At 48.7% G+C, this 18830-nt stretch overlaps 1 protein-coding gene across 1 annotated transcript in view; it reads right to left on the bottom strand.

Annotated features, from left to right (window-relative positions):
- Positions 1-18830, bottom strand: part of LOC139750623 (dynein axonemal heavy chain 7-like) — a 298921-nt gene that overhangs the window by 165169 nt on the left and 114922 nt on the right. Inside the window, 3 exon segments of the mRNA XM_071665298.1 lie at positions 4165-4248; positions 11357-11503; positions 15575-15711. Of these exon segments, the coding sequence (XP_071521399.1) occupies positions 4165-4248; positions 11357-11503; positions 15575-15711 (368 nt within the window).

The following is an 18830-nucleotide window of genomic DNA, read 5'->3' as shown; positions in this document are numbered from 1 at the left end:
ATGATGAGGGGCCACGGTGAGTCTGGAGGTGATGATGAGGGGTCACGGTGAGTCTGGAGGTGATGATGAGGGGTCACGGTGAGTACGGAGGTGATGATGAGGGGTCACAGTGAGTACGGAGGGGTCTGATGGGGTCACGTGAGTCTGGAGGTGATGATGAGGGGTCACAGTGAGTCTGGAGGTGATGATGAGGGGTCCAGTGAGTCTGGGAGGTGATGATGAGGGGTCACGGTGAGTTACTGGAGGTGATGATGATGGGGTCACGGGGAGTCTGGAGGTGATGATGAGGGGTCACGGTGAGTCTGGAGGTGATGATGAGGGGTCACAGTGAGTCTGGAGGTGATGATGAGGGGTCACAGTGAGTTCGGAGGTGATGATGAGGGGTCACGGTGAGTCTGGAGGTGATGAGATGAGGGGTCACAGTGAGTCTGGAGGTGATGATGAGGGGTCACAGTGAGTCGGAGGTGATGATGAGGGTCACGGTGAGTCTGGAGGTGATGATGAGGGGTCACAGTGAGTACGGAGGTGATGATGAGGGGTCACGGTGAGTCTGGAGGTGATGATGAGGGGTCACAGTGAGTCTGGAGGTGATGATGAGGGGTCACAGTGAGTCGGAGGTGATGATGAGGGGTCACGTGAGTCTGGAGGTGATGATGAGGGGTCACAGTGAGTCTGGAGGTGATGATGAGGGGTCACAGTGAGTCTGGAGGTGATGATGAGGGGTCACAGTGAGTCTGGAGGTGATGATGAGGGGTCACAGTGAGTCTGGAGGTGATGATGAGGGGTCACAGTGAGTACGGAGGTGATGATGAGGGGTCACAGTGAGTCTGGAGGTGATGATGAGGGGTCACAGTGAGTACGGAGGTGATGATGAGGGGTCACAGTGAGTCTGGAGGTGATGATGAGGGGTCACAGTGAGTCTGGAGGTGATGATGAGGGGTCACAGTGAGTACGGAGGTGATGATGAGGGGTCACAGTGAGTCTGGAGGTGATGATGAGGGGTCACAGTGAGTCTGGAGGTGATGATGAGGGGTCACAGTGAGTACGGAGGTGATGATGAGGGGTCACGGTGAGTCTGGAGGTGATGATGAGGGGTCACGGCGAGTCTGGAGGTGATGATGAGGGTCCACGTGAGTCTGGAGGTGATGATGAGGGTCACAGTGAGTCTGGAGGTGATGATGAGGGGTCACAGTGAGTCTGGAGGTGATGATGAGGGGTCACAGTGAGTCTGGAGGTGATGATGAGGGGTCACAGTGAGTCTGGAGGTGATGATGAGGGGTCACAGTGAGTCTGGAGGTGATGATGAGGGGTCACAGTGAGTCTGGAGGTGATGATGAGGGGTCACAGTGAGTCTGGAGGTGATGATGAGGGGTCACGGTGAGTCTGGAGGTGATGATGAGGGGTCACGGTGAGTCTGGAGGTGATGATGAGGGGTCACGGTGAGTCTGGAGGTGATGATGAGGGGTCACGGTGAGTACGGAGGTGATGATGAGGGGTCACGGTGAGTCTGGAGGTGATGATGAGGGGTCACGGTGAGTACGGAGGTGATGGGGAGGTGCCACGGTGTGTTTGGAAGTAATGAGGAGGTGCCATGTGAGTATGCAGGTGATGGGGAGGCGGCATGGTATGTTTGGAGATGATGGGAGGAGCCACGGTGAGACTGGATGATGGGAGGAGCCACGGTGAGACTGGATGATGGGAGGAGCCACGGTGAGACTGGATGATGGGAGGAGCCACGGTGAGACTGGATGAGCCACCTTGTGTATGGAGATACTATGGTGTCTCCAGAGGTGGAGAGGTGCCATGGTGAGTGTGAAGGTGATGGGAAGGTGATGACCATGGAGGTAATAGGAAGGTTTCATGGTGACTTTGGAAGTGATGGGGAGGTGCCATGGTGAATTTGGAAGTAATGGGGAGGACCATTTTAAGTTTAGATGTGATGGGCAGGTGAGTGGAAGGTGAAGCGGAGGTACCACGGTGGGTCTAAAGGTGATGGGAATGTGTTGTGATGAGCATGGAGGTTGATGGGTAGGTGCTATGATGGGTCTGGAGGTGATGGGAAAGTTCCAAGGTGCGTCTGAAGGTGATGGGAAAGTACTACGGTATGTCTTGAGGTCATAACCATCCGGGGAATTAATAAAACGAGACCGTATCTTACCTTAGGTAAATCTAGCAATCTGATATACCCCATAACACTGAGGTACAGTCTGAAACCCGTACATCAGCTCCCCAGTGGCTGAACCCTTGGCTGAAGCGTGTGCCACGGAAGGTCATACCCAGTGTACCACATCGCCCTGTGTGTGGGGAAGACACTGTGCATCCTACTGGTTATTAACCATCAAGATATGCTACACAATACCTTCATCTTGGGGTCTCGTACCTTGGTGCACTCATCCTCTCAGGTGAGACTTCAAACCATCCTGAAACGTACATTTTGTGCTGATGTTCCTTACATCAGTCCAGCAGCGGGAGGCAGTACTGCTCATGTATACCGCTCCACGACCCTCATCCATCCACTGACCATGATATATTTGCGCCAGTTATCCCGACTCTTCTGTACGGTTAAAGATCATACGACAGTTATCTTGGGTTTGTTCTTGGCACAAAGATGTCCCTCCACGCGGCGCGCCACACCAGGCGTGACCACGACTGCCTTCAATCCATGGGTCAAGTTACCACACAACACGCTGGGCTGCAGGCCAGGCTATATGCTGCCACAGTTCAGCCTATCTTAATAACACGCACGGAGGTCTTGCCACACCTCCCGCATAAACACACATTTGTCACGGCCATTATACTCTTTATAGGTCAAACGTTACCAATGATTACATTCATTTTTATACCACCACTGATCCATAATACTTCAGGCAATACTGAAGACGCTCATCCAGTAAGTGCTACAGCTACGTCATGTCAGCGATCTTGATCAATCTTGTCACCAAGATGTTTGAAGTGTGAGTGGAGGATGACAACACCAGGTCATCAAGACCGTACCTGAGCAACCTGGAGACAACACCAGGTCATCAGGACCGTACCTGAGCAACCTGGAGACAACACCAGGTCATCAAGACCGCACTGAGCAGCCTGGAGACAACACCAGGTCATCAGGACCGTACCTGAGCAGCCTGGAGACAACACCAGGTCATCAAGACCGTACCTGAGCAACCTGGAGACAACACCAGGTCATCAAGACCGTACCTGAGCAACCTGGAGACAACACCAGGTCATCAAGACCGTACCTGAGCAACCTGGAGACAACACCAGGTCATCAAGACCGTACCTGAGCAACCTGGAGACAATACCGGGTCATCAAGACCGTACCTGAGCAACCTGGAGACAACAACGGGTCAACAAGACCGTACCTGAGCAACCTGGAGACAACACCAGGTCATCAAGACCGTACCTGAGCAACCTGGAGACAACACCAGGTCATCAAGACCGTACCTGAGCAGCCTGGAGACAACACCAGGTCATCAAGACCGTACCTGAGCAACCTGGAGACAACACCAGGTCATCAAGACCGTACCTGAGCAACCTGGAGACAACACCAGGTCATCAGGACCGTACCTGAGCAACCTGGAGACAACACCAGGTCATCAAGACCGTACCTGAGCAACCTGGAGACAACACCGGGTCATCAAGACCGTACCTGAGCAACCTGGAGACAACACCGGGTCATCAAGACCGTACCTGAGCAACCTGGAGACAACACCAGGTCATCAAGACCGTACCTGAGCAACCTGGAGACAACACCAGGTCATCAAGACCGTACCTGAGCAGCCTGGAGACAACACCAGGTCATCAAGACCGTACCTGAGCAACCTGGAGACAACACCAGGTCATCAAGACCGTACCTGAGCAACCTGGAGACAACACCAGGTCATCAAGACCGTACCTGAGCAGCCTGGAGACAACACCAGGTCATCAAGACCGTACCTGAGCAACCTGGAGACAACACCGGGTCATCAAGACCGCACTGAGCAACCTGGAGACAACACCAGGTCATCAAGACCGCACTGAGCAGCCTGGAGACAACACCGGGTCATCAAGACCGCACTGAGCAACCTGGAGACAACACCAGGTCATCAGGACCGTACCTGAGCAGCCTGGAGACAACACCAGGTCATCAAGACCGTACCTGAGCAGCCTGGAGAACATACATACCTTGAGGTTGTCTGGCAGTTCGGAGCGACCTGCGTAGCCCGGGTTCATGGTGATGAAGACTGCGCAGGTGGGGTCGAGGCTCACCTGGGGGGTTGGGTAACAGTTACGATGATGAGTAACGACACGATGCTTCACCTTAACAAGGACCGTCATCAAATTATCATAACTCATTAATCATATTCACAGATAAATAGTAATAAATTGTGTATAGACAGTTTAGACTGGTAATATCATAATGCAGTTTTAAGTCAGCCAGTTGTGGATGGGGTCCCAGTTATTTCCAGGTAACATGTCTTGAAGGTGTAGTGATAAGGATGGTGTAGATAGTGAAGCACTATCATCAGACACTTGTCTGAAGCCGTCACCTCATCACTATATATCAAACTTACATTATTCCAATACTGTATGTCAACGTGAAGTGAGTTCTACATTAATATATTACAGCATATTTTTGTAGGCATTTATCCAAAGACCATTTAGCACACATTTTAACCATCTATCTATCTATCTATCTATCTATCTATCTATCTATCTATATATATATATATATATATATCTTTCTTTTTCTTTCAAACTATTCGCCATTTCCCGCATTAGCGAGGTAGCGATAAGAACAGAGGACTGGGCCTTGAGGGAATACCCTCACCTGGCCCAATTCTCTGTTCCTTCTTTTGGAAAATTAAAAAAAAAAAAAAAAAAAAAAAAAAAAAACGAGAGGGGAGGATTTCCAGCCCCCCGCTCCCTCCCCTTTTAGTCGCCTTCTACGACACGCAGGGAATACGTGGGAAGTATTCTTTCTCCCCTATCCCCAGGGGATAGGGAAGAAAGAATATTTCCCACGCATTCCTCACGTGTCGTTGAGGGCGACTAAAAGGGACGGGAGCGGGGGGCTAGAAACCTTCCCCTCCTTGTATTTTAACTTTCTAAAAGGGGAAACAGAAGAAGGAGTCATGCGGGGAGTGCTCATCCTCCTCGAAGGCTCAGATTGGGGTGTCTAAATGTGTGTGGATGTAACCAAGATGAGAAAAAAGGAGAGATAGGTAGTATGTTTGAGGAAAGGAACCTGGATGTTCTAGCTCTGAGTGAAACAAAGCTCAAGGGTAAAGGGGCAGAGTGGTTTGGGAATGTCTTGGGGGTAAAGTGAGGGGTTGGTGAGAGGACGAGAGCAAGGGAAGGAGTAGCACTACTACCGAAACAGGAGTGGTAGAAGTATGTGACAGAGTGTAAGAAAGTAAACTTTAGATTAATATGGGTAAAACTGAAAGTGTGCATGAGAAGAAAGATCATGCGAGGCAAGTGTCTTGGGAGCAGCTGAGTGAGTGTGTTAGTAGTTTTGATGCACGAGACCGGGTTATAGTGATGGGTGATTTGAATGCAAAAGTGATTAATGTGGCACTTAAGGGAATGATTGGTGTACGTGGGGTGTTCAGTGTTGTAAATGGAAATGGTGAAGAGCTTGTAGATTTATGTGCTGAAAAGGGACTGTTGATTGGGAATACCTGGTTTAAAAAGAGAGATATACATAAGTATACGTATGTAAGAAGGAGAGACAGCCAGAGAGCATTATTGGATTACGTGTTAATTGATAGGCGCGCGAAACAGAGACTTTTGGATGTTAATGTGCTGAGAGATGCAACTGGAGGGATGTCTGATCATTATCTTGTGGAGGCGAAAGTGAAGATTTGTAGAGGTTTTCAGAAAAGAAGAGAGAATGTTGGGGTGAAGAGAGTGTTGAGAGTAAGTGAGCTTGGGAAGGAGACTTGTGTAAGGAAGTGTCAGGCGAGACTGAGTACAGAATGGAAAAAGGTGAGAGCAAAGGACGTAAGGGGAGTGGGGGAGGAATGGGATGAATTTAGGGAAGCAGTGATGGCTTCTGCAAAAGATGCTTGTGGCATGAGAAGCGTGGGAGGTGGGCAGATTAAAGAGGGTAGTGAATAGTGGGATGAAGAAGTAAGATTACTAGTGAAAGAGAAGAGAGAGGCATTTGAACGATTTTTGCAGGGAAATAATGCAAATGAGTGGGAGATATATAAAAGAAAGAGACAGGAAGTCAAGAGAAAGGTGCAAGAGGTGAAAAAGAGGGCAAATGAGAGTTGGGGTGAGAGAGTATCATTAAATTTTAGGGACAATAAAAAGATGTTCTGGAAGGAGGTAAATAAAGTGCGTAAGACAAGGGGACAAATGGGAACATCAGTGAAGGGGGCTAATGGGGAGGTGATAACAAGTAGTGGTGATGTGAAAAGGAGATGGAGTGAGTATTTTGAAGGTTTGTTGAATGTGTTTGATGACAGAGTGGCAGATATAGGGTGTTTTGGTCGAGGTGGTGTGCAAAGTGAAAGGGTTAGGGAGAATGATTTGGTAAACTGAGAAGAAGTGGTAAAACCTTTGCGGAAGATGAAAGCCGGCAAGGCAGCGGGTTTGGATGGCATTGCAGTAGAATTTACTAAAAAAGGGGGTGACTGTATAGTTGATTGGTTGGTAAGATTATTTAATGTATGTATGAATCATGGTGAGGTGCCTGAGGATTGGCGGAATGCTTGCATAGTGCCCTTGTACAAAGACAAAGGGGATAAAAGTGAGTGCTCAAATTACAGCGGTATAAGTTTGTTGAGTATTCCTGGGAAATCATATGGGAGGGTATTGATTGAGAGGATGAAGGCATGTACAGAGCATGAGATTGGGGAAGAGCAGTGTGGTTCCAGAAGTGGTAGAGGATGTGTGGATCACGTGTTTGCTTTGAAGAATGTATGTGAGAAATACTTAGAAAAGCAAATGGAATTGTATGTAGCATTTATGGATCTGGAGAAGGCATATGATAGAGTTGATAGAGATGCTCTGTGGAAGGTATTAAGAATATATGGTGTGGGAGGCAAGTTATTAGAAGCAGTGAAAAGTTTTTATCGAGGAATTAAGGCATGTGTACGTGTAGGAAGAGAGGAAAGTGATTGATTCTCAGTGAATGTTGGTTCGTGGCAGGGGTGCGTGATGTCTCCATGGTTGTTTAATTTGTTTAGGGATGGGGTTGTTAGGGAGGTGAATGCAAGAGTTTTGGAGCGAGGGGCAAGTACGCAGTTTGTTGTGGATGAGAGAGCTTGGGAAGTGAGTCGGTTGTTGTTCGCTGATAATACAGCGTTGGTGGCTGATTAGGGTGAGAAACTGCAGAAGCTGGTGACTGAGTTTGGTAAAGTGTGTAAGAGAAGAAAGCTGAAAGTAAATGTGAATAAGAGCAAGGTTATTAGGTACAGTAGGGTTGAGTGACAAGTCAACTGGGAGGTAAGTTTAAATGGAGAAAAACTGGAGGAAGTGAAATGTTTTAGATATCTGGGAGTGGATTTGGCAGCGGATGGAACCATGGAAGCGGAAGTGAATCATAGGGTGGGGGAGGGGGGCGAAAGTCCTGGGAGCATTGGAGAATGTGTGGAAGTCGAGAACGTTATCTTGGAAAACAAAAATGGGTATGTGTGAAGGAATAGTGGTTCCAACAATGATATATGGTTGCGAGGCGTGGGATATAGATAGAGTTCTGCGGAGGAGGGTGGATGTGCTGGAAATGTGGTGTGAGGTGGTTTGATCGAGTAAGTAATGAAAGAGTACGAGAGATGTGTGGTAATAAAAAGAGTGTGGTTGAGAGAGCAGAAGAGGGTGTTTTGAAATGGTTTGGTCACATGGAGAGAATGAGTGAGGAAAGATTGACCAAGAGGATATATGTGTCAGAGGTGGAGGGAACGAGGAGAAGTGGGAGACCAAACTGGAGGTGGAAAGATGGAGTGAAAAAGATTTTGAGTGATCGGGGCCTGAACATGCAGGAAGGCGAAAGGCGTGCAAGGAATAGAGTGAATTGGAACGTTGTGGTATACCAGGATCGGCGTGCTGTCAATGGATTGAACCAGGGCATGTGAAGCGTCTGGGGTAAACCATGGAAAGTTTTGCGGGCCTGAATGTGGAAAGGGAGCTGTGGTTTCAATGCGTTATACATGACAGCTAGAGACTGAGTGTGAACGAATGTGGCCTTTGTTGTCTTTTCCTAGCGCTACCTCACGCGCATGCGGGGGGAGGGGGTTGTCATTTCATGTGTGGCGGGGTGTCGACGGGAATGAATGGAGGCAGCATGTATGAATTATGAACATGTGTATATATGTATATGTCTGTGTGTGTATGTATATGTATACGTTGAAATGTATAGGTATATATATGTGCGTGTGTGGACGTGTATGTATATGCATGTGTTTGTGGGTAGGTTAGGCCATTCTTTCGTCTGTTTCCTTGCGCTACCTCGCTAACGCGGGAGACAGCGACAAAGTATAATATATATATATATATATATATATATATATATATATATATATATATATATATATATATATATATATATAATTAGCCGTTATCCGTGCTAGCGAGATAGCGCCAGGAACAGAAGCGGCCCCATTCGCTCATATTCATTCTCTAGCTGTCACGTGAAATGCACTGATACCACAGAAGACCTCAATCGAAAACCAGGCCCTACAGACTTTCCCATAGTTTACTGACCACTTCACATGCCCTTGTGTGGTCCACTAACAGCACGTCGACCCCTATATACCACATTATTCCAATTCACTCGATCCCGTGCACGCCTTTCACCCTTCTGCATGCTCAAGCCCTTAACACTAAAAATATTTGTAGTACACATAGATACCCATTTATCGACCAGCCCTACTGGGAGGAAATATGCAGGGTTGGCTGTTATCCGTCTGTTTTGTCCAGGATATGAACCCGGGCCCATTAGGCTGGCAGATCGCAAGGTTTACCACTGCATTATAAAGACTAGTAAAATGTAGAAAGATTCATGATTTTGTGTGTCATCCTTTCAATGATTCTAACAGAAAACTGACCAAATTCCAGCAAAATTTCTGAAAATTGATCAAATATACAACTTTCTTACTTCCCAGTATTTGGTGGCCCCAGGAGGCGCCCTACCAGTTTATATGGCACAGGAAGTTCTAAACTAGAAACTGTCTATGTATAAAAGGGAAAGGAAGTTCTACACTCGAGTTATCAATTTGCATAGTACGGGAAGGGCGTTCTACACTATGATTACCTATTCATATGGTGCGGAGAGTTCTACACTGGAATTACCTATTCTTATAGTACGGGGATGTTCTACATTATAATTACCAGTTTGTATGATACAAGAAGGGAGTTCTACACTGTGACAATTTGTATAATACCAGAGGGAAGTTCTACACTGTGATTACCTCACAGTATGGTACAGGAAGGGAGTTCTAATTGTAATTAATTCGTATTGTACAGGATGAGAGTTCTACAAGGACCACCTACAGCGTTTGTAAATCTCTATACTGTCCAGATAAACTGTCTCACTTCAGTTTATCCCAGTCATCCACAATTCTTAAACTATCATAAAGTATCTTGACATTTTTCTCCAGACAGTTTTCTTGTTTTATTTCATGTTATGTTCTCTGGTGGGTCTCTCCCTGTATCTTTCCAGCAACTATTCGCTACGTACGTCAACAAACTTAAGTTTAAAAGTTTAAAGTTGTAATCGGGTCACTTCCCCCCCTCCCCCCACCCCCTCTCTCTTCCATGGTGGCCAGAGTTAAGACCTCAAGCGTCAGCCCACATTATTCTGGTATCGTCTTCACCGGACCTCCTCTGGACCTCCTCTGTAAGATCTTTGTGTACCTCTGATGTGCTGGCCAAATGTGAGAAGTATATTATAGTTTTAGGCGTAACGCACAATGGAAAAAGCCTGCTGAATATTTGTACCAGAGCGCTATTCTAATATTTGTACCCGAGTGCTATTGTAATATTTGTACCTGAGCGATATTCTAATATTTGTAAGATCTTACTTCGCTGTCCTCCCTTCCCCTAGTTACCTTACTTCGCTCTCCATCTTACTTTTCTTGTTTTCATCCTTACCTTAGTCTTAATCTACCTTACAACACTTTCTCCTCTTACCTCACAGTCATGATGCCTTACACAACTGCCATATCTTATCTGGTCTTACTCTCATTTACCTTTCATCACTGGCCTCTCTCCTCTTACCTTACAGTTATGATACCTTACGTCACTGCTTTCTTTTCGTTTACCTTACCATTACTTTACCTTACATCGCTGGCCTCTTTCCCATACCTTACAAGACATCACCTTCGCCTCTACTCTTACCTTCCACTAACGTTACCTTACACTTCTACCCCCCCCTCCCCCCATACATTACCCTTCCATCACCCGCCCCTCCCCCCATACATTACCCTTCCATCACCTGCCCCTCTCCCCATACATTACCCTTACATCAGCCGCCCCTCTCCCCATACATTACCCTTACATCACCCGGCCCTCTCCCCATACATTACCCTTACATCAGCCGCCCCTCCCCCCATACATTACCCTTCCATCACCCGCCCCTCCCCCCATACATTACCCTTCCATCACCTGCCCCTCTCCCCATACATTACCCTTACATCAGCCGCCCCTCTCCCCATACATTACCCTTACATCACCCGGCCCTCTCCCCATACATTACCCTTACATCAGCCGCCCCTCCCCCCATACATTACCATTCCATCACCCGCCCCTCCCCCCATACATTACCCTTCCATCACCTGCCCCTCTCCCCATACATTACCCTTACATCAGCCGCCCCTCTCCCCATACATTACCCTTACATCAGCCGCCCCTCTCCCCATACATTACCCTTACATCAGCCGCCCCTCCCCCCATACATTACCCTTACATCAGCCGCCCCTCGCCCCATACATTACCCTTACATCACCCGCCCCTCCCCCCATACATTACCCTTACATCAGCCGCCCCTCTCCCCATACATTACCCTTACATCACCCGGCCCTCTCCCCATACATTACCCTTACATCAGCCGCCCCTCTCCCCATACATTACCCTTACATCACCCGCCCCTCTCCCCATACATTACCCTTACATCACCCGCCCCTCTCCCCATACATTACCCTTACATCAGCCGCCCCTCTCCCCATACATTACCCTTACATCACCCGCCCCTCTCCCCATACATTACCCTTACATCACCCGCCCCTCTCCCCATACATTACCCTTACATCAGCCGCCCCTCTCCCCATACATTACCCATATCTTACCTCACATCACTTGCGCTTCTCAGCTTCGTCAGCGAACGTGTTGTGCCTTCGGTGAGCCTACCTGTGCTAGCGTGTGGCCTCACCTCGGTGCCCTGCAGGGTGAGGCGGGGCGCCCCTGACTGTAGGCCTCGCTGGAGGGTCAGGATCTGCTGGGCCACCACAGACAACACCTCCAGCTCAATGCGGTTGAACTCGTCGAAGCAGGTCCAGGCTCCACACGACGCCAGCCCCTGCAGCACACACCAGCACCTCAGTGGTAACACTGTACCAGCCCCTGGGGGTGGCAGCACACACCAGCACCTCAGTGGTAACACTGTACCAGCCCCCGGGGGTGGCAGCACTGTACCAGCCCCTGGGGGTGGCAGCACACACCAGCACCTCAGTGGTAACACTGTACCAGCCCCTGGGGGTGGCAGCACACACCAGCACCTCAGTGGTAACACTGTACCAGCCCCTGGGGGTGGCAGCACACACCAGCACCTCAGTGGTAACACTGTACCAGCCCCCGGGGGTGGCAGCACTGTACCAGCCCCTGGGGGTGGCAGCACACACCAGCACCTCAGTGGTAACACTGTACCAGCCCCTGGGGGTGGCAGCACACACCAGCACCTCAGTGGTAACACTATACCAGCCCCCGGGGGTGGCAGCACTGTACCAGCCCCTGGGGGTGGCAGCACACACCACCACCTCAGTGGTAACACTGTACCAGCCCCTGGGGGTGGCAGCACACACCAGCACCTCAGTGGTAACACTGTACCAGCCCCCGGGGTTGGCAGCACTGTACCAGCCCCTGGGGGTGACAGCACTGTACCAGCCCCTGGGGGTGACAGCACACACCAGCACCTCAGTGGTAACACTGTACCAGCCCCAGGGGTTGGCAGCACTGTACCAGCCCCTGGGGGTGACAGCACACACCAGCACCTCAGTGGTAACACTGTGCCAGCCCCTGGGGGTGGCAGCACTGTACCAGCCCCTGGGGGTGGCAGCACACACCAGCACCTCAGTGGTAACACTGTACCAGCCCCTGGGGGTGGCAGCACACACCAGCACCTCAGTGGTAACACTGTACCAGCCCCTGGGGGTGGCAGCACTGTACCAGGCCCTAGGGGTGATAACACTGTACCAGCCCCCATGTCCAGGGGTGGTAACACTGTATCAGTCTACATATCCATGGGTGGTAACACTGTATCAGTCCACAGGTCCAGAGGTGGTAACACTGTATCAGTCCACAGGTCCAGAGGTGGTAACACTGTTCAGTCCACAGGTCCACAGGTGGCATCACTATATCAGTCCACGAGTCGAGGGGTGGTAACACTGTATCAGTCCAAAGATCCAGAGGTTGTAACACTGTCTCAGTCCATAGGTCCAGAGGCGGTAACACTGTATTAGTCCACAAGTCCACGGGTGGTAAGAATGTATCAGTCCACAGGTCCAGGAATGGTAACACTGCATTAGTCCACAGGTCCAGAGGTGGTAACACTGTATCAGTCCACAGGTCCAGAGGTGGTAACACTGTATCAGTCCACAGGTCCAGAGGTGGTAACAATGTACCAGTCCACAGTTCCTGAGGTGGTAACAATGTATCAGTCCACAGGTCCAGAGGTGGTAACACTGTATCAGTCCACAGTTCCTGAGGTGGTAACATTTTATCAGTCCACAGGTCCAGAGGTGGTAACATTGTATCAGTCCACAGGTCCAGAGGTGGTAACACTGTATCAGTCCAGAGTTCCTGAGGTGGTAACAATGTATCATTCCCCTGGTCCAGGAGTGGTAACACTGTATCAGTCCACAGTTCCTGAGGTGGTAACAATGTATCATTCCACTGGTCCAGGAGTGGTAACACTGTATCAGTCCACAGGTCCAGATGTGGTAACATTGTATCAGTCCACAGGTCCACAGGTGGTAACATTGTATCAGTCCACAGGTCCAGAGGTGGTAACACTGTATCAGTCCACAGTTCCTGAGGTGGTAACAATGTATCATTCCACTGGTCCAGGAGTAGTAACACTGTATCAGTCCACAGGTCCAGAGGTGGTAACATTGTATCAGTCCACAGGTCCAGAGGTGGTAACACTGTATCAGTCCACAGGTCCAGAGGTGGTAACACTGTATCAGTCCACAGTTCCTGAGGTGGTAACAATGTATCATTCCACTGGTCCAGGAGTGGTAACACTGTATCAGTCCACAGGTCCAGATGTGGTAACATTGTATCAGTCCACAGGTCCAGAGGTGGTAACACTGTATCAGTCCACAGGTCCAGAGGTGGTAACATTGTATCAGTCCACAGGTCCAAAGGTGGCAACACTGTATCAGTCCACAGGTCCAGAGGTGGTAACACTGTATCAGTCCACAGGTCCAAAGGTGGCAACACTGTATAAGTCCACAGGTCCAGAGGTGGTAACATTGTATCAGTCCACAGGTCCAAAGGTGGTAACACTGTATCAGTCCACAGGTCCAGAGGTGGTAACATTGTATCAGTCCACAGGTCCAGAGGTGGTAACACTGTATGAGTCCACAGGTCCAGAGGTGGTAACATTGTATCAGTCCACAGGTCCAGAGGTGGTAACATTGTATCAGTCCACAGGTCCAGAGGTGGTAACATTGTATCAGTCCACAGGTCCAGAGGTGGTAACACTGTATGAGTCCACAGGTCCAGAGGTGGTAACATTGTATCAGTCCACAGGTCCAAAGGTGGCAACACTGTATCAGTCCACAGGTCCAGAGGTGGTAACAATGTATCTGTCCACAGGTCCAGAGATAGTAACACTATATATCAGTCTACAGGTCCACGAGTGGTAACACTGTATCAGACCGCAGGTCCTAGGGTTGTAACACTGTATCAGTCCACAGGTGGTAACATTGTTCAAGTCCACTGGTCGAGGGGTAGTAACAGTGCATCAGCCCCTGGTCGACAGGTCCAGGGGTGGTAACACTGCACCAGCCCATGGGTCCACAATAGACTGGCCAAGCGGTCGTATCACCAACGTATGCGGTCACTACAGATGACCCCATCAGTACTAACATAGTCGTCTGTGGTCACTACAGACATGGCCCCATCAACAGTAATATAGTCGTCTGTGGTCACTACAGACATGGCCCCATCAGTAGTAATATAGTCGTCTGTGGTCACTACAGACATGGCCCCATCAGAAGTAATATAGTCGTCTGTGGTCACTACAGACATGGCCCTATCAGTACTAACATAGTCGTCTGTGGTCACTACAGACATGGCCCCATCAACAGTAATATAGTCGCCTGTGGTCACTACAGACATGACCCCATCAGCAGTAATATAGTCGTCTGTGGTCACTACAGACATGGCCCCATCAGAAGTAATATAGTCGTCTGTGGTCACTACAAACATGGCCCCATCAGAAGTAATATAGTCGTCTGTGGTCACTACAGACATGGCCCCATCAGAAGTAATATAGTCGTCTGTGGTCACTACAGACATGACCCCATCAGCAGTAATATAGTCGTCTGTTGTCACTACAGACATGGCCCCATCAGTAGTAACATAGTCGTCTGTTGTCACTACAGACATGGCCCCATCAGTAGTAATATAGTCGTCTGTGGTCACTACAGACATGACCCCATCAGCAGTAATATAGTCGTCTGTGGTCACTACAGACATGGCCCCATCAGTAGTAACATAGTCGTCTGTGGTCACTACAGACATGGCCCCATCAGCAGTAATATAGTCGTCTGTTGTCACTACAGACATGGCCCCATCAGTAGTAATATAGTCGTCTGTGGTCACTACAGACATGGCCCCATCAGAAGTAATATAGTCGTCTGTGGTCACTACAGACATGGCCCCATCAGTAGTAATATAGTCGTCTGTGGTCACTACAGACATGGCACCATCAGAAGTAATATAGTCGTCTGTGGTCACTACAGACATGGCCCCATCAGTATTGACATAGACGTCTGTGGTCACTACAGACATGGCCCCATCAGTAGTAACATAAACGTCTGTGGTCACTACAGACATGACCGCATCAGCAGTAACATTGACATCTGTGGTCACTACAGACATGGCCCCATCAGTAGTAACATTGACGTTTGTGGGTACTACTGACATGGTCCCATCAGTAGTAACATAGACGTCTGTGGTCACTACAGATATGTCCCCATGAGTAGTCACACACAAAATATACCTTGGACAACAGTACTCTCAGTTTACCCAACTACGTACAGTAACACATGCCACGCTCAGGGTTTTACACACAAATCTTTTGTGAACACCAATTAAGATTGGGTTGATCACTGGTACAGTAGCAGACGGCGATGGTGCTCACCTTGAAGAACTTGGCCAGGGAGATGTAGTCTAGTCCGTCCGAGCAGTTGAACACCACACACTGCTTGGCCACCGCCTTAGCTAAGTCCTTCGACGTCTCCGTCTTGCCCGTACCTGCCGGGCCTTCAGGGGCGCCCCCTATCCTCACAATCAGATAAACATCGTCACAATCACTGGGATTTACTGACATTATTTAGGTTACTCTAGCATCATCAGCCTTCACTAACATCACCAGGCTTCCCTAGCATTAACAAGTTTCACTAACATCACCAGGCTACACTAGCACCAGTAGGCTTTACCAGAATCACCAAGCTACACAGGCATCACCAAGTCTACTGATATCATCAGGCTACACTAGCACCATCAAGCTACACAAGTATCATCAAGCTACACTAGCACCATCAAGCTTCACAAGCATCATCAGGCTACACTAGCACCATCAAGCTTCACAAGTATCATCAGACTACACTAGCACCATCAAGCTTCACAAGCATCATCAGGCTACACTAGCACCATCAAGTTTCACAAGCATCATCAGGCTACACTAGCACCATCAAGCTTCACAAGGATCATCAGGCTACACTAGCACCATCAAGCTTCACAAGCATCATCAGGCTACAATAGCACCATCAAGCTTCACAAGTATCATCAGACTACACTAGCACCATCAATCTTCACAAGCATCATCAGGCTACACTAGCACCATCAGGCTTTACAAGCATCATCAGGCTACACTAGCACCATCATGCTTCACAAGTATCATCAGACTACACTAGCACCATCAAGCTTCACAAGCATCATCAGGCTACACTAGCACCATCAAGCTTCACAAGCATCATCAGGCTACACTAGCACCATCACGTTCACAAGCATCATCAGGCTACACTAGCACCATCAAGCTTCACAAGTATCATCAGGCTACACTAGCACCATCAAGCTACACAAGTATCATCAGGCTACACTAGCACAATCAAGCTTCACAAGCATCATCAGGCTACACTAGCACCATCAAGCTACACAAGTATCATCAGGCTACACTAGCATCATCAAGCTACACAAGCATCATCAGGCTACACTAGCACCATCAAGCTTCACAAGTATCATCAGGCTACACTAGCACCATCAAGCTACACAAGCATCATCAGGCTACACTAGCACCATCACGTTCACAAGCATCATCAGACTACACCAGCACCATCAAGCTACACAAGTATCATCAGGCTACACTAGCACCATCAAGCTTCACAAGCATCATCAGGCTACACTAGCACCATCAAGCTTCACAAGTATCATCAGGCTACACTAGCACCATCAAGCTTCACAAGCATCATCAGGCTACACTAGCACCATCAAGCTACACAAGCATCATCAGGCTACACTAGCACCATCAAGCTACACAAGCATCATCAGGCTACACTAGCACCATCAAGCTACACAAGCATCATCAGGCTACACTAGCACCATCAAGCTTCACAAGCATCATCAGGCTACACTAGCACCATCAAGCTACACAAGCATCATCAGGCTACACTAGCACCATCAAGCTACACAAGCATCATCAGGCTACACTAGCACCATCAAGCTACACAAGTATCATCAGGCTACACTAGCACCATCAAGCTACACAAGCATCATCAGGCTACACTAGCACCATCAAGCTTCACAAGCATCATCAGGCTACACTAGCACCATCAAGCTACACAAGCATCATCAGGCTACACTAGCACCATCAAGCTTCACAAGCATCATCAGGCTACACTAGCACCATCAAGCTACACAAGCATCATCAGGCTACACTAGCACCATCAAGCTACACAAGCATCATCAGGCTACACTAGCACCATCAAGCTACACAAGCATCATCAGGCTACACTAGCACCATCAAGCTTCACAAGCATCATCAGGCTACACTAGCACCATCAAGCTTCACAAGCATCATCAGGCTACACTAGCACCATCAAGCTACACAAGCATCATCAGGCTACACTAGCACCATCAAGCTACACAAGCATCATCAGGCTACACTAGCACCATCAAGCTACACAAGCATCATCAGGCTACACTAGCACCATCAAGCTACACAAGCATCATCAGGCTACACTAGCACCATCAAGCTACACAAGCATCATCAGGCTACACTAGCACCATCAAGCTACACAAGCATCATCAGGCTACACTAGCACCATCAAGCTACACAAGCATCATCAGGCTACACTAGCACCATCAAGCTACACAAGTATCATCAGGCTACACTAGCACCATCAAGCTACACAAGCATCATCAGGCTACACTAGCACCATCAAGCTTCACAAGCATCATCAGGCTACACTAGCACCATCAAGCTACACAAGTATCATCAGGCTACACTAGCACCATCAAGCTACACAAGCATCATCAGGCTACACTAGCACCATCAAGCTTCACAAGCATCATCAGGCTACACTAGCACCATCAAGCTTCACAAGCATCATCAGGCTACACTAGCACCATCAAGCTACACAAGCATCATCAGGCTACACTAGCACCATCAAGCTACACAAGCATCATCAGGCTACACTAGCACCATCAAGCTTCACAAGCATCATCAGGCTACACTAGCACCATCAAGCTACACAAGCATCATCAGGCTACACTAGCACCATCAAGCTACACAAGCATCATCAGGCTACACTAGCACCATCAAGCTACACAAGCATCATCAGGCTACACTAGCACCATCAAGCTACACAAGCATCATCAGGCTACACTAGCACCATCAAGCTACACAAGCATCATCAGGCTACACTAGCACCATCAAGCTTCACAAGCATCATCAGGCTACACTAGCACCATCAAGCTACACAAGCATCATCAGGCTACACTAGCACCATCAAGCTACACAAGCATCATCAGGCTACACTAGCACCATCAAGCTTCACAAGCATCATCAGGCTACACTAGCACCATCAAGCTACACAAGCATCATCAGGCTACACTAGCACCATCAAGCTACACAAGCATCATCAGGCTACACTAGCACCATCAAGCTTCACAAGCATCATCAGGCTACACTAGCACCATCAAGCTACACAAGCATCATCAGGCTACACTAGCACCATCAAGCTTCACAAGCATCATCAGGCTACACTAGCACCATCAAGCTACACAAGCATCATCAGGCTACACTAGCACCATCAAGCTACACAAGCATCATCAGGCTACACTAGCACCATCAAGCTTCACAAGCATCATCAGGCTACACTAGCACCATCAAGCTT

This window comes from Panulirus ornatus, chromosome 10, assembly GCF_036320965.1.
Source record: "Panulirus ornatus isolate Po-2019 chromosome 10, ASM3632096v1, whole genome shotgun sequence".
NCBI lineage: Eukaryota > Metazoa > Arthropoda > Malacostraca > Decapoda > Palinuridae > Panulirus > Panulirus ornatus.
This window is presented reverse-complemented; position numbering and strand designations above follow the sequence as displayed.